Genomic DNA, 19,448 nt, shown 5'->3' with positions numbered 1-19,448 from the left:
GACAGAAATAAACATGAATAACATGTAACTAAATCATAAACTAAAGTTTTATTTAAAACTTTTATTTATAAGTTATAACAAAGCACATGATTTACTATGAAAACAATTTAACACAACTTTTTAATTTCTTTTAAGAACTCACCAACATTTTAATATATTTGTTGATAAATGGCAACAAAAATGGCTTTAATAAGAATATAGCAACATAAAAAAACATAAGGATAATATAACATATTTTTGTTGTTACTAAAAAATTTTGAAATAATTAAGTATGATAAAAATTGCACTAGTAAATATTATGATTAAAAATGATTAAAATTTATATTTTACACAAGCATAGCACTTTTCAATTTTTTAACGAACAAATCATGATTACAGAAAAAGTTAACATTTAATAAGGAAAATAGTATTTAAATACTATGGTACATGTTAGTGTCTTGTATATATGATATTATACAAAAAGTGCATAAATGTTTTTAAAACTTTTACAAAAGATAATAGTCAACATATATACACTTCAACCATGCTAACTTTTTCAATATCCCAAAAACAAAAGATTTCAAAATAACTTTCAGCAAATTTGATTAAAAATTGATAACACATCAAAATTAATAAATACAAGGCCTTAGTTTTTTATTGTCCTAGTACAAAGAATGGTAAAACCAATACTAACATTAACATAAACAAAAATTAAGAACAATTTTTAATCACCAGGTGAATCATTCTATAAACAAATATTCACATATATTTAAGACACAGTGAAATCAAAACAATATCCTGACAAATTTTATGCTTTTCTCTTAAGTTGTATGTTTAACATTGCAAACACATAAATTGTATAAATTATTGACAGCAATTTTATTAATTGGTTGTGTTTTAATTTTCTATAGTAGATTATAAGGTAGGTTGTTGTATTGACCTATACATAAAATATACTGCAGCACAGACTTATGTAAAATACACACTTCAGTGCTGTACATTTCAGTGTCTTTTAACAGAAATGAAAATAGATTTGCTACATTATGTCCACCTTAACATAATACGCTTGTGTATAAAAAAAGGTTGGTTATATTTCAGTGGGTTAAAAGAAATTTAAAACACAAATGGATTGCTACAAAAACTGATAAACTCAACACAAAATGCTGATTCTCTTACAAATATTTTTGTGTGGTGTGCTTTACGTAAAAAATTGTAAAAATAAAGATGTTCCTCTCAATGTTGATTTAAAACAAAAGATCGGCAGAAGAGGAAAAGGAAAATGCCTCCGCATTCTCTAAAGGAGTCGCATCCCTAACTTCAAGGTCTTCGTCATCCTCCTCTTCTTCTGCTTGATATTGATTAGAGTTGTTGTTTGAGTTTGAATTATCTTTATCTTTCATCGAGAGCAGATATTTCGGGGTATACTTACCCAATTGACTTTCCCCTGCAAAATATCATATGCAAATTTAAATATGTAAAATTAGTAATAACATTTTTAAATAGATTTTAAAACTTCACTTTATTTTTACATATGGCTTTTTCACTCTATTAAATCTATGCTTGAAACAGAAAATTTAATTTTAATTTACAACTTACTTCCTGATCCAGGATGTTTTATTAAACTATTTGGATCTTCATCAAGAAGTGATCTTTCAGAAGTATAAGTATGCATCTTCACAACTGAACTGAAATCCACATTTACCTATAAATATGGAGAATTAAATATTTGCAATAATTTTTCATAAGCCAACTTTAATAAAAATATTAATACAGACTATTTAAATTTTATGTAAAAATCCTAAAATTAAAGACTTCTTACTTTTCTTGTTTTGTTTTTCTTAGCCAAGCTTGAGTGCTCTAGTTTAACATAACCACCAATCACTGTGATTTGATCGACTGTTGGTTTTCTTTTTCCCTTTGTGACCTTTTTATCAGTGTTGTTGTTCTGTGTTGTTGCTGGTTTAATAACAAATGTGTTTGACATTGCAGCTGGATTGATTGTCACTGATTTCTGTAAAAAAAAAGAAAAAATCTTCAAAAAATTTAACTTAATTTTTGTTAGGTTGGTTATAAATTGATATAGTCATTTTTATTCAAAATTTATATTTTTATATGGCGGTTTATATTTAAACTTGTAAAAGTGGTTTGTTTACCTTGATGGCAGGAGTGGTTGCGGGTGCAACTGATTTGTTGAATTTACTTGGATTGACCACAAAACCACCAAAACCATGTGATTTGTTGTTTGGTTTGTTTTCAACTTTGTTTAGGGTGACACTGATTTTATTTTCTTCGATGCTTGGTTCATGATTTTCTTGAACTGTTTTTGTTGGGATAATTAAGGTTTCTTGCGAGTCTATGACATCATCAATCGATGACACGGGCAAGTCATTTTTAGTATTTATTACACTATTTGTCTTGGCAGGTTTAATGACCCCATTTGTAAGTTTTTTTTCTGGTTTAAGTGCAGTTTTTTGTGGGGGTGGATCGACATAACCATTTTTTTTAGCTTGATCTAAAAGAGCTTGCATGGCTTTGATTTCATTCAATATCCTTTGCTCTTCTTCTGCAATGGATGGTTTCTTTGCACCAGTTTTAACTGGTTTGGGGATATTATATTGTTCTGGTGATTTTTTAGCAGTGGTTTTTATTTGGTTAAAGTTAACTGGGGTCTGCCTTTGTTTGTTACCACCTGGGATAATTTGTATTGTTTTTGACTCTTTCATTAATTCGTTCAATGCACGAGCTTGTTTATTTTTAAGCGATGAAGGATCTAAAGATATTTTGCCTAAATTGATTATTTGTGAATCGCCGTTACTTTTTATTTTTTCCGGTTGTAGAGATGTTTTCTTTGGCTTTGTTTGAATCTGTGTGTTTTTTGGTTGAAATTGTTTAGGCTCTATTTTGGTTGGTATTACAGAATTGTTAGACGCTTCGATGTCTTTTTTAATTGACTTGTTTGGCTCTATTTTTGGTGCTTCCTGTGTTTTTGTTATTTTTGACTCAACTGGTGCTGGTTTTGGTGCAGGAGGTTCAATTTTAGGTGTAGGAATAATCAACTTCGGTTCAATCAAATCATCAACAATTTTTCTTGGACTTGATGGTGGGGTCGCTTTTTTCCTTCTTGGTGGAATAATTGGAATATTTTCCTTATTTATTAAAGGAAGAGGTTTTAAAGATGGTTTTTCCTCTACTTTTTTGCTGGAAACAATATTTATAGACTCATTGCTGGGAGTGTTTTGGGTTACAGATTTTTCTTTTTTATTATCTGTTTGGTAGTAAGACCTCGGTTTAGTTTTTCTTAACTTAATTGAATCAAGTTCGGTTACATTGTTCTCCTGTTTTTTAGGGACAGGTTTATTTTTATCGAAATTATAAGAACCAGAATGCAATGTAGATGTTATATCTTCTTTAGCTTGGACCGAAGTTATTGTATTTGACTTCGCTTCAATCACAGGTTTTTCAGGTTCATCTACTTTTGTCTTTTGACCCGGTGCATGTAACGTTGACAAATCAACCGACGTTTCCTTTTTAACAGGTGGTTGAACCTTTTTGTAGGGACTTACCGGTGCAGAAACTTTTCTGTAGGTAGGTGATGTTACTGTCCCAACAGTCTCATTTGCACCTGGGCTTTTAAAAGATTGCACGGTAAAAAACTCGATGGACTGTTTGTGGTGAAGAACAGGTTTTCTTGGTTTTGGGGGTTTAACAAGAGGGTAAGATGGGTGGGGAAATGATTTACTTCTTGGGTGAGAGGGGCTACGCGGTGAAATTATGACATCATCATCAGTATTGTTAATCACTAGACCTGAAAAAAATTTTAAAAACATTTTATTTACAAAATTACATGCTTATTAGCATAGGCTATTTTTTTTTTTAAACTAAAAAGTGTTTGCTTTCTTTTGGAAACCCCCCTACTCCAATAAGCGTGTCTAAGTACAACTCTACCTTAATATTAGATCTTAACTACCAACTTAAGTGCTAACAAGTTTAAACTGTGTTAAAGAGCTTTAAAGGCTAGGTTTTTTTAAAAAAGTTAAAATTTAACTCAAACTACTTAATTTACTTTTGATTATAAACTACTTTGCTTTTATTAATGGAATGTTACAACATGTTTGCAATTTTTGTACATGATAATGTTCTTTTTAAATCAATATATAGCCTTCTTTACTGGCTAATGCTTTTGATAGGTTTCACTATTTTGTTTAAATACATTATTTACATTTCATGTTAAAATATCTCACATGATTTAAAAAACAAACACTATTTTTTGAGGTTTTTCCAATTTAATTAATGGAAGATAAAAAAACATAATAAAAAAATTTGTTTTTACCCATTCCATTCTCTCCAACACTGTTTGACCTATGAAACCCATCAACTGAGGTCACAGGGTTACTTGGTGTCACATGACTTTCTTCCTTAGATGGTATAGGATCATTTGAAGTTACATTTTTGTCTTCTTTAAACTTGACCTTCAATCTGCTGACAATACCTGCTTCGGGAAGTTCGGCATCATTTATTTGGTCTTCATGGTGTTGTTGTTGTTGTTGTTGTTGTTGTTCAATAATTTCTTGTAACTATTTTTTTAAAAAAATGAACTTTAAAAGTGGAAAATACATTCAGAAAAATATTTTTAATTTTGGATTTAAATTAATTATTTAAGATATTTGAATTAATATATTTATATAAAAAGTTGCTTAATAATTTAATTCTGTTAAGGCCTACAAACCCTATTTCTTTGCTTTAAAGCAATTATTTTTTTTAAATTTTTTTATTACCTCATCTGGTGTTTCTTTTTCAATAATAATCATCTGATCGGTTTTTATAATGTGAAGTCCAGGGGTGGTCAGTGGGGGAGGGAATTCTTTCATGGGGGAGAGTTTATTCGGTGAGGTCATTTTTAATTTTTGTTCCTCCCTCATAAATTTATTGTCTGAAACCTGAATAAAGTAAATTGTTATGATTTTAACAATTATTTGTTCTAAACCTTAATTGACTTTTGTGTTATTTGGTGTAGTCAGGTTAGAATTTTTTTTAATTTGTGTGGGTTATTATTATGCCTACATTGTTTTTGCTTGAGTTTATTTTTTTAAACTTTAAATTAGTGGTAAATAATCAATAATTTAAAATAATTTATGGGAACAATCATTAATTTAAAATAATTTATGGGACTTAACTTTAAGTTCTAATTAATATGCAACAGTCTAGACAATGAATATAAGGACTTAAAATTATAATGTTAAGTTATGTTAAATTCAATCCACATAATGTTGTCAAACCTTGTCAATGTGGTCGTCCAAAATTGTTTTGTTTTCATTTAATCTATGTTGTTCAGCAACTCTACACTTGGCTGCTTCAGCTTTTGAATGAAGCTTTTTCAACAAATCTTTTTTCCATTGTGGTACCTAAAAAATTAAAATTACCAAAAAAATTTAAAAACCTAAATTTAAATGCCTTCAAATCAAAAAGATAAATATTAACAAAATCCTGTATTTTTTTATATTTTCTTAGCAATACATTTTTGTTTAAAATAAATATTTTGTTTATGCTTCTCTGGATTTTGTTTAAATTATTTATCTAGCTTTGGTGGGTTATATATTTAGATTTAAATCGAAAAATAATCTTTATTCTGTAAGCCAAGACGAAAATTACTTATACAAAATTCCTATTAATAATTTTCTAACGTCTTCTATACAAATCCATGCTAGTATATTTACATACAAAAAACTAATTTTACGGATGAAAGCTCAATTTAAAGGTATCGACCGCGGGTTAATTATATTAAGTATTTTACACTCTCACTAAAACGTTTTTTTTTTACTCTAACATATATGTAAAATTTATGTGATTTTCTCGCATTGCTCAACAAAAATGCAAATAACCTTATATTAAGCAGATGTCACTGTCCTGTAAATGTTAATTATAAACTCACGAATGTATCACATCTGTTAGGTATGCGTTTTTGAATGCTTTTGTGCGGTTGTATACAAAACCCGTCACGCTAAGTCGTTATTGCGTTTTTTGTGTCTTTTGTTGGAAACCTCTAATTACGTCACAAAAAAGTTTAAATAGTTGCAACGCAACGGTAATTTCCGATTATGTCAAAATAACAAATTTCGTGCCAAAACTTTTATTGTAAAATGGTAACAAAATTTTCAATTGAATCAGTATTAAAATTACCAAACGCCACTTACTAATGTCGAGTATTGAATTGTTTTTCTCTAATTAGTAGTTGTTGGGTGATATCTGTTTTCAGTGCAATTTAAATTGGGACAAAAAAAAGTATAACTATATTACGTTCTAACAAAAAATACCTCCCAGAAGCCCCTATATGTAAATGTGCAAACCTAAAATAAAATAAAATTGCAAAAATTCGTGACGTCATTTTTACAGCTTAGTTTAATTACAAAACAAATTTACTTAGGTTTAAAAATGAAACTTATTTATTTAAACACTTGAACTATTTCCACGAATTTGCAACTCGAGTGTTTATCAACAAACAGAATAAAAACAAATATTCGATTAAATAAGAAATGGATAAATACTTTAATTTACTCATTTGGAAACTATATTAAAAAATACGTTTATTTACAAAAAAACATTTGAATTTTGTAGACTTTTTGATAAAGTGTTAGTTTTATAGTTTGTATGGCGTTATCATAAGAAATGGTTAAACTTATTAAATTGTAACTTTAAACTTGGTAAATATTTTTATTGTTTTAATCGCTTGTTTTAATCGCTTATTAAAAAATATCAAAAAAATTTCGCTAGCAAAATGTGAATTCGATTCGGTCACGTGACAAACTGACGACGCTAAATTGTCGGTTTGAACTTTAATTAAGTCGTATTCGTTCGCCTCGGGCGCTTAATAAGATCCAAACAAAAATATATAAGAATAAAATTCCCAATTCTGTCCTGTATATAATTATTCATTCTCAATACACTAAATAATTAAAGCACATTGTACTGTTGTAAAGTTTGAAACCTAGACATTGTTATGCGTTTAAAATCCTATTTACAGGCTATGCTATGCACATCATATCCACATTGATATATTTTAACTTATTCGAGCGTTAATCCTATCTATTAACGTTTTACAATTATGTAGAGACGACTTGTCATAAATAGATTTTGTGAAGTTTTGTAAGGTGTGCCGTTGTTTATTTCGGGTGTGTAGTGACGTAACAAATTTAACCATGGATACCATAAATATACACTTTTAACGATAACCAAATAGCGTCTGTTACATACAGGCTTACCCAATTATAATTTCTTTATATAAAAACCAATGGTAGACTATCTAACTTTTTCAAACGTTACAATTTATTTCCTTTGCTTTCATAGAGCTGATTTTAATATATAGATTCAAACATTTTCTCAAACCTTTACTGATATGGTGTATACAGTTCTGTATGACTGATTCGTTTGTTTTTACCGGGGTTTGAAATCTTAGTAATATTATATTCAATTCTTCCGTGTGTGTATTATGACTTATACACTACTCATCCTTTATATATTTATTAGCCACCCACAAAAAGGAAATAAACGGCTGCTATTTATTAAAGCATATAGACTTGTTGCTAAATTGAAACTGCTAACTGTATCTACCGCACGCTCTGCCCTTGGGTAAAACACTTAGCTTAATTACTCATTGCAAAATTATAAAGCGCTATATTTCGCCGTTATTTAACGCTTTAACATATAACGATTATAACTACGTAACGACTGTTGGGATTTTGTAATTGAACTTACATGTTAGACCGAGTTAAAGTTTAATCGCAATGCTACAAGCGGTGCTTTGTTTAAACATTGGAACTTCTTTATAAGGAAAATAATCACATTTCTCCCACTTAGTATATGATGATTAGTCATACAGATATTAGCTTTACTATTAAATAAACAAATAGTTGGCTTTAAGTTTAACACGGGTTGGTTTTAATGGCCTTATATATATTTCTGTTCTCAAACGAAATGGTGTTAAAATATTTAACATTTTCCTAATGTGCAAACATTGATCGCTTGCGTTAAATTAACCTTGCGTTCGTTTAGACAAATACAAGCTTTTAACAAGATGCGAACAAACATTACTTAAATATGCGCCCACATGGGCGCCTGACTGTAAGTTAGAAAGGAATTCTTTATTATACCTAAAAGCCTATAAGCCATATACGGATATGTATGTACGTAGATATTGCCATAGTAAAACTTCTATACTTTTTTAAATATATACACGTTTTTAAAAGTATTTTTATCATTTTTTACCATTCTTTGACAAGCCAACGATGTTACAAAAACCACGGGGTATTTGATGACAACACAGAATAGTAAATTTAAAAAAGCCACAAAAGCGCAGCTCGTTAATCTAGTTTTTTCATTAATGTGGTAGAATGGATTTCGAATATTTATCTTTACATCGTAAATAACTTTGCGAACTTCAAACATTTTATTAAATGTCCCGTTAAGTTTAAACTTTTATTAAATGTTGCATTAAGTTTAAATACTTGACTAATGTCTAGTCATTGGCATTAGTTTTTTTTATTATTACATAAAATATTATAAACCCTGGCAAACCAAAAATATTTTGGCTCGTAATTTCATGACCAATATATCACACTACCGGACTAAATGTCAGGCAAGATTTGTGTACTTTGCATACGTTGTTCTGGAGCGCCCACCTGCGACTCATTAAAACTTATTTTATAAACTTTACAAAACGCTTTATCGTTAAAGTGTTGGATTTATTTATGAAATTAAGTTCGTGTTAACTTGAAATCCCTCAAAGGGTGAACATGAATTTTAACTTTAGTTAAGTTATAAAATAAAATGTCCTAAAGTTGATTTGGTGTATTTGTACTTAAACGCTTACACATTATAAACAGATATTTCGGTTGAAACTAGATATCGATTGATAGCACTAAATAATGTATTACTTAGTTTATCAGTTATGCCAACGGGATTGGGATCCCCGTGTTGCCGGTAATAAAATATAACGTTAAACTATCTTCTTAAATTAGATTAAAAATTTAATACGATTTATTTTATTGCTATATAAATGCTTTACTTGTTTTTTGAAAAATACAATTCCATTAGACGGGTAAAAATATTGATAAATAAAGTTTTAAAATTTTGAATAGTGACCTTGACGTTTAAAAGAATTTGAAGCAAAGCCTTTAAATTGAAAGTAAACTTTAAAGACTTCTCAACGGAAAGTTTTATCGGTAATTTAATACGAGCGCTATAAATAAAGCAATTCCGTTGCTCAAAATTACCCAACTACGCTAGAAATTATTACCATAGGCCGTTTTTATATGTAAGAAAAGTAAAAGTTATATGTTTATAGGTTATCAATACAGTAGCTATTAAATCGCACTTTCATTCAATTTCATTGTACGCTTCCAGTCATTATAAAGTCAATGTTTAATCCATTCTAATTGCACTAAATTACGTCATTGGAATTAATTTATGGTTTCACCGTGCTTATATTATCTATAAGGACAAATATTTAAACTATGCCTGGCCTGTTTAATTTAATTTGGTAATATGTTTGCTGTCATTAATAATTTAAGGACTACACCAATGCAAATAACAAACGGTACTTTTATACTTCACAAACTTTAATAGGTCTGTTTTGTTAGTCATTATAATACCCATGGGCCATATATACCACCCATATTCAACATATCGCTAAAATAATACAGAATAAATATAGTTTTTTGTATTTATAAGCAGGATACGATCTTTATAAAAATTCTTTAAATACAAAAAACATGAAAATCCAACCATTCAGGAAATGTAATAAGACTATTATAATTTATTGACAATAAATTGTTCTTGTATTTGTTTTCGTTGAAATGCCTGTCTTTTAAAACCTTAAATTTTGATACTTCCCAATCACATATTCATATTGTAACCAAAACATTATACAAAATTAAAAAATTTGATTAAAGTTAGTTACTTAAAGTCCCCAAAATTCAAAAAGATAATACATACTGCCTCATCCTTTTTCTTTGATTTTTCGGTTTTTCTTTTTTCCAAAAGTTCTGCCTTCCATGCTGGCATGGTTATCATTTTGATGCCTTTTCTACTTCAACTGACACTAAAATAATAATTTAAATTTCAAGTTCTGTTGTAATTAAGATCATTATCTTATTAGCTTGTCATTTTATCTCTTTAAGTGTTTAATGACAATGTCTGTGTTCCAAAGACATATTTAAACATTAAAGAAAAAAAAACTAACAAAACCAGTTAAGCCTCTAAAAATGTAATACAAATTAAACATTAACAGTTTAATTCAAACCAACTAAATTGTTTACCTTTAAAAAATAATATAAATTTGTAATAAAATATTTTTTATTTTTCTTAAATTTATAAACTAAAAAATAATTAGGCGTTATTTTTACTAATTTAAATAATTGTAAAATACAACTAAGCTAAGGTACAACGAAAACTATATTCATCCACGCTTTATAAAACTATGTTTACTCTACATACCGTAAAACTGAAACCGTTGTTTGAGTAAGGAAGAAATGCAAGCAAATCACATATGAGCTCTTTTTTCAGATGAAATATCAGTAACAGGAAACTATTCAGTAACTTAAAACTCACTCCCTCTTTTTTTATTGCACAATACAAACTGCTAAAAAAAGGTTACATATATTGGATTATATAAATCTACATTTTTACACAAATTGGTAGCAAAATTATTTTAACCAGCAAATACAACAATGAATTTGTACATAGGCACAGTGTAAAGGAGTACTTTACTTAACAATATCTTATTTTTAATTTACTATTTTTAAATGGCTTAAGGCCTTAAAAATATTAATTATATTTTTTATATGACTTTTTGGTATCAGTAAATGTTAAACAGGATTTTTAAAATTATTTATTGCTGTATGTCAAAATATGAATTCAATTTTAACTGTTATCAATAAAAATGGTATTTTGGTTAGTAGGTAAAATGTCAGTTATGTTTCGATTCAGGATATTAATGAGGTGGTTATTTTCTATGTTATATAATAAAGTACAGATGTGAAACAAGTCAAACAATTTTGAATTTATTTCAATGGGTTATTTATTTTATTACAAAACAAGCAAGGTGCTCTAATATAACATTCAATAAATCATAAAACAATAAAAAAATCAAACAATATTGAACCAAAAAGTCAAAGTTAAAAAGTTCGTTTCAAGATGACTTTTTACTCCAAAGGATTTTGAATAACAATCAGAAGATATTCTTTATCAGGCGCAACCATGATTTCATGTTTCTTTGACCTGAGTCTAAGGAATGTAAGGTCGTTCTGTGGGTCAATATCACGCACTGTGCTTCTTGCTTTCATGGTCAGTTGATGCACGAGACCAGCATATTGAACTGTCGTAGAGTTGTCTAAGGTCGTGCGAATTGGAATTCCCTCGCTGTTAACTACGATTATTCCAATCACTCCCTTATGGCCTTGAATTCTCTTAATTGTTTCTTCAACTTCTGACATATCTTTTGGCAAACTTAACTCTTTAATACAAATAAAACGAAACTAATAAGTTAATCTTAACTGAAGAAGACAACTTTTAAAATTGATTGATTCGGTTTAGCCTTTGTTTCGTCACTAACAACCGTCACAGTTCCAGCTGTCGCCTAACGACATAGAAATGTTGTAAAATATAACGTAGTTAAACGTAATTTCTAAATAAAAATGTACTTAATACTTTAGAAAAATACCAACTATATATTTATTTGTAGTTATGAGTTGCAATATTTTTTTATTTAAAGGCTTATTTTGTTCAATTTTTTAAAATATTTTATTCACGATACAAAGCATACTGACACATATCAGTTAAAACTTTATGTTCATTTTTTGGATTTACATAAATGCCGGATCGTTTTTGCCAAGTGCAAAGTAAACAAAAAAGATAATTAATATATACAACAAGCGAATACTAATTTTTGTATATGTTAATATTGTTATAACAAAAATAATTTTTAATTATTAGTATAATTTTTGTCACAATAATAAAACGCTCCGCGCTCCAAAAAACGATCCGTGTATACGTATGACCCAAACACTTTAATGTAATTTGCATTTTAATTGTAAAAAAATAATAATGTCGTTATATGATGGCTTGGGAGTCGATAGTGGGCAGGCAAAGGCACCGGGATGGTCTTCCAGTTTTCAAATGCTAAAATCCCAATTACAGGTAAGTTTTTTTTAGTTTTTGTCTTATTTTATTTAGTTTTTTTTGTCTTATCAGCTTATATTCATGCTTTGTCTGTTTGTTAAAATAAAATTAAACTCAGTCTGTTAGTGCTTCTACAAAATTAGTCAGTTTATTTTTTTATATTTTTTAATAAACTATTAAAAAATGCATAGAGATTTAGCTTTTATTTGTCTATTAGGTTAGAAAGGCAACTTTAACGAAAGCCAAAAATGAAAAGAATCGAACTTCAGCAAGTGTCGCTCCTGTTATTGATTTCAACAAACTTCGACAAGAAGAGGTTTGATAATAAAAAATCTTTATTAAATTTACTTTGACCATTTGAAATGTTTTTTTAATAAATAAAAACTAACAAAAAATCCTAAAAAGTTAATGAACATGTTTACATGTTAAGTAAAAAATGAAAACATTTTAAAAATTAGCTTGAACATAACTGTTGTCAGTTGTAATGCTTTTTGTCAGGACACTACACAAACTACAAAGTCAAGTGTGTTTCTGGGGGGAGAGACTTTAGAAAAGTTTGCGGATGAATACGATCCAATGCGTCCAAATGATTATGAAAAATTAACAAGAAAAGATCGAGAGGAATCGGAGCGTCAAGTTGAAGTTAACAGGTGGCAAATCTATCTAAAAATTAAATTTTTTAACTAATATTGTTACAAAATGATTGTCTGTCTATGAAATACAAAATCAATCAAGTGCATTACAAAACCATTGTTAGTTAATTATATATAACTATTTATAAATTTTAAGTTAATTATATTAATAAAAATTAAAATCAGATTTTTTAACGGTTATATAAAGTTAGATAATTTTTTATGATTGATTTGAAAAGTTTATTAATTATAATTTCCACAGAGAAAAAGAAATTGAGTTACGTAGAAAGAGAAGAGCAGAGCGCCATGCCAAACAACAAACATCAAACTTAGAAGAAGACGAAGAGTTTTACGAAAGAGAAAAATCTAAAAAGAGTGAGCTTTCGAAACTAATTCAATTTTAAATTTTAGCAAAATGGTAAACAAATTTATATTTTTTTTTTCTAGAATAAATTGTTCAAATATTGAAGATGTAATTTTAATATTTTTTGGTATTTTAGTGTCATCGACGGGAAAAGCAGCAATTGCTCCACCAACTGCTTTATTGGAATCTGACAAACAGTCTTTACCTAGTTTTAGTAGGTTTTTATGTTTTTTATAAATAAAAATGAAGTGACGTTTAAGAAGCGTAATAAATATAGTGATATTAAATAACCGCATAATAAAATTTATATTTAGTAGTATAGTTAAACTAATTTAAATATCTTCAAAAAAAAATGTGACATTAGATTTTGTGTTTATTTTTTAAGTAGCCCCAACCTCTGATCGCCCTGCTTCTCCAAAAGCAGGAGGAGCTGGAGTTCAATTTGCTCACAACCTGGCGTAAGTTAAATAATTTTTACTAAAATTTAGATTTTTCAGTAGGCTACTCTTAATTGTAAAATTATTTATATGTATGCTTTTGTACTTTTTTTAAATCATGATATTTATCGTAATATTTTTTTGACAGTAAACAACTTTACCTTTTGTATTTTTTATTTAAAATGATATTTGTGTGACAGGGGATCAGTAGCTCACAAAATAATGGCTAAATATGGATTCAAAGAAGGCAAAGGTTTAGGCAAAGACAATCGAGGAATGAGCCATGCCTTGCAGGTAATATTTCTTAAACATTTGTTTAAAATCAGGGTAACCTGCAACATTTGTAAATATCCACAAAAATAAATTACTTAGGTTATTAAATTATACCAGTAAGTTTAAAAGTGTGTTTAGTTTGGTAATTTTAATTAAATTTTACCATTTTTTAATTCAAGATTGAGAAGACCAGCAAGCGTGGGGGAAAAATCATCTCAAGTGATCAAATCGAACAACAAATTGAGGAGGATTTTAGAAGAGAACAACAAGAACAAAAATCTGTGACCGATTTACTTCGCAACCCAACCAAAGTTATTTGCCTAAGAGTAAGTCAAAGCATAGCTATTCAAAGCAATGTTATACAAAACATATTTAAATACACTAAAATTGCTGATTATTGTTTTTTAAGCAAAATTTTTTAACCAGAAACTTAAATTTGTCCTTTTTGTTTTAATGTAGACAAAAATGTCTCAACAAAGTGGCTACTTTAATTTTTTTTTGTTAGAAAAGTATTTCTTTATTAAATTGTTTTTTTAATCTTATAAAAATACTTTAATTAGAACATGGTGGGACCGGGTGAAGTGGATGCTGAGTTGGAAGGTGAAACTTCAGATGAATGCACAAAATACGGAGCTGTACATAAATGTTTAATTTATGAGGTAACTTAAGTTTATATTAGTAGGCAATTTTTATGTTTGAAAGCTTATGCTAATCACAATCACAATTACATATAAAATAACCCACTATGATAAATTGAAAATTTTTAAGATACTTAAAATTTAAAAATTAAATTTACTGAATTGTTAATTTTTCTTTTAAATACTTACAGATGACTGGATTTCCTGATACCGAGGCAATTCGAATTTTTGTTGAATTTGAACGAATGGAATCTGCAATTAAAGCTCTGGTTGATTTAAATGGAAGATTTTTTGGTGGACGAACTGTTAAAGCTTCGTTTTATGATGTTGAAAAATTTAAAAGTTTTCAACTTTCTGATCCAATAACGTGAAATCAATTAATTTAATGGACTTTAAATGTTTAAGGAGGTCATCAAACAGGGACTTTTGTAGCTACGGTATATAAATGACCAGAAAGACGAACAGTTGTGAAAAAAAAGTTTTTTTTAACATTTTCATTTTTAATACTATTTTACAATATTTTGCTGTTAACAAAATGTAAATTTGCTGCTAAAAGACAGATAATGTATATTGTCAATATATATTGATGTATTTTGTTTACTGAATTTAATCCAAGTCTTTTCATGAATTTAATTATATAGCCCAGTAAAACAACTGTTTAAAAAATAAATGTTTTTTGCAGAATGTGTAAAAATAACTTAGGTATGTAAATATTAAAATTTAATTTGTGATTTACAACAATGGACTTTAATGACATGATATCTGTAATTTACAAATGTAAACTTTGTTTCTTTGAAGCTAAATCTATGGAAATTCTAAAGAAACATTTAGAAACTCATAATTCTTGTGTTGAAGTCAAAGAGGTATACAGTAAAGTTAGTCATTTATAATTTAATCATAAATAGCTATGTAAAAACAATACAAAATTGTTAAAATTTTTTTTTTAGAGTAAGTTCCATTTATCTGGTAATTATGAACCTCCAATCTCTATTACCACCAAAGGAAAAAAAATAAGTAAGTTTTTGATTTGTGATTATGTTGTAACAAATAAATTTCTCTTATGTTTTTTGAATATGTAACTCGATTTTATTTGCTCTGTTTATCGATCTAATAAATCAACTTATTTTTTCATATAGGTTTAAGATCTGGTAAAAGAAAAAATACAAGCAAAGTTAAAACCATTAATAAGAAAACTAAGTTAGAAGATTTGAATCAAATTTGTGAGGTATCTAAAGAGCTTAATATGTTTGATTAAATTATCAAAATTTCATAATTCTTATCTTTAATGTAATTTTGTCAAATTTTATGCAGAATTTTTTATATATATATAAGTATTATTATACAATTTATACAAATAGGATTGACAAAAATATATTTTTAGTTGACCCATGATACAAGATCTTCCCAGCGGATTGCCACTAAAAGAGAATCTAAAATCAAGTCAACGTTTTCAACAAATACTGTTAGCGAAAATGATGAAGATTTTGATATTATTGAATGTGCTGATGATGGTGTTTTTGTTGTTCATAAAAAACTCAAAAATGTTTGTGGCAAATGCATGCTTAGGTATGATTTGTTTATTAAAAACAAAACACTATTTTCTTTTTAAAGTTATTTAACATTTATTTGGCAGCTATTTTTTATAAGTGTTTTTGAACTGACTGCTATCAACACCCCAAAAAATGTTTTAAACGTTTAATAAAAAAATTCTAAAATTAGATTTACCTTTTTGTTTAGTTTTAATACAGAAGCTGAGTTATGTATTCACGTGGACAGTCATGTTGGAAATAAGTTTAAATGTGTAATGTGTGACTATAGTAACCAATCATGGCTTTCTGTTAACAAACATATGCAGGTAAAGGTACTCTAACTTTATAGCAAATTTAGCACAATGAAATTTTTTAATTTTTTTTTGTTTTTGAAACATTTTTAGGCAATTTTACTGTAAGGCTAGTGACATAACATGTTATTTGATTTTATCTACAGACACACAATAAAGTTACAACTTACAAATGTGAAGACTGTTTTGAAACTTTTGCAAGTTATTACTCTCTGCACAATCACAGGTTAGCTTACCCATATTTAATCTAGCAAATTTTTAATATATAAAAGTTTTAAACATTTTTAAAGTTTTTCCAATGTTTTAGGAGGTTTCACCATTTTGGCGGAAGTCACAAATGCGATAAATGTGAATTTGTTGCAACTTCCAAATATTTGTTGATTCGACATAATCTTACTTCCCATGCTGAAATTCATAAATGTCAACATTGTAATTTCACTGCAGATAATAAGGTTGATACATTTTAAATGTTTTATTTAAAAAAAAGTTAGTAAAAAACTCTTTATATATTCTTTATTTATGGCATACTCTTTATAATAATATTAAAAATTTGTTTAGATTGATGTGGACCGTCATATTCAACTCAGACATGAAGGTTATATTTGTAAATTATGTCCTGATGCTTCTGTTAAATTTTCTACAAAAGTTGAGTTGTCAAACCATGCTGGGAAGATACATCCAGGAAAATCCTTGTTTTTGTGCAAAGTTTGCAATTACGTTGCCAAGTAAGATAAGTAATTTTTTTCCATTTAAGAAATGCATTATTTTCAGATTTCTTAAAATTCATAATTTTTGTTTTTACTGTATAACTTTTATCAAACCCTTTACTTGTTTTATAGTAATTCTTTTAACTAATTTTAGTGGCAAATTAACTGCCAATGTAACTTATTATATATATTATGCCTTCAACAAATTAAAAATATATACCTTTAGATTAAAACATCACTTAACTAAACACGAGTTGGTTCATAGTGGAAACCAACCTTTTAGTTGTGATATACCAGGCTGTGATTATAAGTCTAAGGATAATAAGAGCCTTAAAAGGGTAGGTCTTGAATTTTTTGGTAAAAAAAGGTAATTTTTAAGAGTATTACATAATTACATTTACATTATATTTATTGTGTTTTTTTTTCAATTTCAGCATAAAATTAATCACCACCGGAAACCTGGTGAAATGGTTTGTAAATCTTGTAATTTTGTGACTGTTGATCAGAGTGAATATGATGTTCATGTTGCTATGCATGAAGTTAAGGTAAATAATGTTCATTGTAATGTTGAATGGTATTGTTGTCGATAACTTGTTTATTTAATTTTTAATTTTATTAAATTAATTTATGTGTAAAATGGTACGGACTACTTGTGCATTTAGTGTTTTAAATAATACTTCCAAGGCATAGGCCTGAATTTTTTTTTTTTGCATTTTTTAAATAAGTTACCACTCTAGAAATTTTATCGATTGCCCACCTATTTTAATATTGTTATGTGTACAACCATCACAAATAAACTATAAAATTACAAACTAAAAAAATATTTTTTTTATCGTTTAGGCAAAATCATACAAATGTCAATTCTGTGACTATGAATCAGCAAATAGTGGTTCAGTACGTCGTCATCGAATCACGAAACACACTGCTTTCGAGGACATGAGATACCCATGTCCACATTGTAACTACAAGTGTAATATGAGAGAGGGTTTACTTAAACATTTGCTTACCCATGTGAAGAAAAATGAATTATATAAATGCAATGTAACTGATGATTATATTAATTTTTTGCAAATAAGTACATACATTTGTACTTGAATGTATGTTAGTTAGTCAGGTATTGGTACAGTGTTGTTTTACAATGTATTTTTGATTTTTTACAGATTTGTGAAAATGTATCGGGCTCTAGAGAAGAATTAAAAAAACATTATCTGGATATACACAAGGAAGAGAATCCTTTAATTTGTCAAAAATGTACTTTTGTAACTTTAAAACCCAGTTGCTTAAGACAGCATCAGTTTTCACATAAAAGGTATTTAAATAACAATTTTTATTTTAATTATAACTTGAATGTTAATAAAACATTAATTTATTCTGTAAATTTTATTTTTTATGTTGATTTTAGATTTCTAACAAATGTTATTTTTTTAGTAAGCCGTTTGCATGTGATTACTGTAAGTTCACCACCACTACCTCAGCATTGTTAAGTGATCATGTCACTCTAAAACACTTGCCTCTTCAAAAAACAATTAATATTGCTAATATAAACAAAGATAAACCTACAGACACAGGTATATTAAATATGTTTTTAATATATAACTAAGTCTTGTAACACCTAAAATAGGAAATAAAATAAAATAAGGTCAAGTTATTAAAGATTTTTAGCAAGATTTATCAATTACAATATAAACTTTTGCTTTAGTTTCCGGACCTATGCAGGAACAAATGAATGAAAATGAAAAATCGAATTTGATTGTCACTTCAGCACAACCCAACACATTAAACTTTAACAGTCCGGTAAGTAAAAAAATAACACATTTATAACTCACAAAGCTGTTAAAAATAGTAATATATTTTTTAAATTTTGAAACAACTATTTATGTAGGTAACATCTGGTACTGCAAACCAACAAAGTCCGAATCACCATTTAAATACACCATTTTTACAAAGTTTTACAACACCACAACCTTTATATTCTAATATGGAGGACCCAATTTATGGTCAGTAAACAAAATAATTTAATAATTTTTTTTTTATTTTTTATCAATAATAAAAATTTAACAAGCAATAAATATAACCCCAAAACAACTCAAACCTTAAATTAACCACACTTATAACAATTGTTTATTTTAATAAAACCATTTCTCGATGGTTAGATTGTCACTGGGTTAAGTTGTCCAGAGTTTGGTTGTCTTTCGGTAAAAATGTTTGGTCACCCAATTTTTTAAACTAATTTTATTTTTGTTTAGTTGTTCATGTACCGCCAGGATCACTAGTGAAAACACCAAATTTTATTTAATTTGTATATTATCAATGCTCTGAACTTTGTACGGTTTTTGTTTTGTTTTTATTAAATACACAACATTAATTGAAGTTAAGTCTACAGCTATGTCGAGTGTTGGTTTGATTT

General features: G+C 27.9%; 4 protein-coding genes across 6 annotated transcripts; 2 read left to right on the top strand and 2 right to left on the bottom strand.

The window, feature by feature from the left end:
- Positions 1-66: 66 nt before the first annotated feature.
- On the bottom strand, positions 67-10,610 carry LOC145741336 (uncharacterized). Its single transcript, XM_082558909.1, has 9 exons — positions 10,468-10,610; positions 9,967-10,072; positions 5,256-5,381; positions 4,755-4,916; positions 4,310-4,553; positions 2,133-3,784; positions 1,799-1,990; positions 1,576-1,681; positions 67-1,423 (listed from the first exon to the last, which is right to left on the bottom strand). Exons 2-9 carry the CDS (start codon positions 10,042-10,044, stop codon positions 1,224-1,226), a joined length of 2,760 nt encoding a protein of 919 aa, XP_082415035.1. The 5' UTR covers positions 10,045-10,072; positions 10,468-10,610; the 3' UTR covers positions 67-1,223.
- LOC145741337 (dynein light chain roadblock-type 2) lies at positions 10,610-11,591 on the bottom strand. The gene has a single exon (XM_082558910.1). The coding sequence runs from the start codon at positions 11,463-11,465 to the stop codon at positions 11,175-11,177; it is 291 nt and encodes a 96-aa protein (XP_082415036.1). The 5' UTR covers positions 11,466-11,591; the 3' UTR covers positions 10,610-11,174.
- A 437-nt stretch (positions 11,592-12,028) lies between these two features.
- LOC145741201 (splicing factor 45-like) lies at positions 12,029-14,868 on the top strand. Of its 2 annotated transcripts, none has more exons than XM_082558747.1 (10): positions 12,029-12,168; positions 12,368-12,466; positions 12,649-12,800; positions 13,045-13,157; positions 13,283-13,360; positions 13,535-13,604; positions 13,784-13,877; positions 14,036-14,182; positions 14,417-14,515; positions 14,686-14,868. In XM_082558747.1, the coding sequence occupies exons 1-10, from the start codon at positions 12,076-12,078 to the stop codon at positions 14,863-14,865; spliced, it is 1,125 nt and encodes a 374-aa protein (XP_082414873.1). In that variant the 5' UTR covers positions 12,029-12,075; the 3' UTR covers positions 14,866-14,868. The 2 variants fall into 2 exon arrangements, with proteins under 2 accessions (XP_082414873.1, XP_082414872.1); XM_082558746.1 differs by having other exon boundaries at positions 13,532-13,604.
- Positions 14,869-15,203: 335 nt separating this feature from the next.
- On the top strand, positions 15,204-19,424 carry LOC145741200 (zinc finger Y-chromosomal protein 1-like). Of its 2 annotated transcripts, none has more exons than XM_082558745.1 (16): positions 15,204-15,357; positions 15,442-15,508; positions 15,631-15,719; positions 15,876-16,060; positions 16,232-16,349; positions 16,481-16,560; positions 16,642-16,786; positions 16,893-17,059; positions 17,268-17,379; positions 17,476-17,586; positions 17,882-18,082; positions 18,202-18,350; positions 18,470-18,609; positions 18,741-18,835; positions 18,924-19,038; positions 19,288-19,424. In XM_082558745.1, exons 1-16 carry the CDS (start codon positions 15,235-15,237, stop codon positions 19,335-19,337), a joined length of 1,947 nt encoding a protein of 648 aa, XP_082414871.1. In that variant the 5' UTR covers positions 15,204-15,234; the 3' UTR covers positions 19,338-19,424. The 2 variants fall into 2 exon arrangements, with proteins under 2 accessions (XP_082414871.1, XP_082414870.1); XM_082558744.1 differs by having other exon boundaries at positions 15,204-15,369.
- Positions 19,425-19,448: the final 24 nt, after the last annotated feature.

This window comes from Corella eumyota, chromosome 2, assembly GCF_963082875.1.
Source record: "Corella eumyota chromosome 2, kaCorEumy4.1, whole genome shotgun sequence".
NCBI classification, from domain to species: domain Eukaryota; kingdom Metazoa; phylum Chordata; class Ascidiacea; order Phlebobranchia; family Corellidae; genus Corella; species Corella eumyota.
The sequence above is the reverse complement of the archived record's forward strand: the minus strand, read 5'-3'. Positions and strand labels throughout refer to the sequence as shown.

Coding starts and splice junctions, on each gene's coding strand:
- LOC145741200 (XM_082558744.1), top strand. CDS start 15,235: ATGGACTTTAATGACATGATATCTGTAATTTACAAATGTAAACTTTGT. Junction 15,720..15,875: donor ATTTGAATCAAATTTGTGAG/GTATCTAAAGAG, acceptor ATATATTTTTAG/TTGACCCATGATACAAGATC. Junction 16,787..16,892: donor ATTTCACTGCAGATAATAAG/GTTGATACATTT, acceptor AAATTTGTTTAG/ATTGATGTGGACCGTCATAT.
- LOC145741336 (XM_082558909.1), bottom strand. CDS start 10,044: ATGATAACCATGCCAGCATGGAAGGCAGAACTTTTGGAAAAAAGAAAA. Junction 4,917..5,255: donor TGGACGACCACATTGACAAG/GTTTGACAACAT, acceptor TACTTTATTCAG/GTTTCAGACAATAAATTTAT. Junction 1,424..1,575: donor AAAACATCCTGGATCAGGAA/GTAAGTTGTAAA, acceptor GATATTTTGCAG/GGGAAAGTCAATTGGGTAAG.
- LOC145741201 (XM_082558746.1), top strand. CDS start 12,076: ATGTCGTTATATGATGGCTTGGGAGTCGATAGTGGGCAGGCAAAGGCA. Junction 12,801..13,044: donor CGTCAAGTTGAAGTTAACAG/GTGGCAAATCTA, acceptor TAATTTCCACAG/AGAAAAAGAAATTGAGTTAC. Junction 14,183..14,416: donor CCAAAGTTATTTGCCTAAGA/GTAAGTCAAAGC, acceptor TACTTTAATTAG/AACATGGTGGGACCGGGTGA.
- LOC145741337 (XM_082558910.1), bottom strand. CDS start 11,465: ATGTCAGAAGTTGAAGAAACAATTAAGAGAATTCAAGGCCATAAGGGA.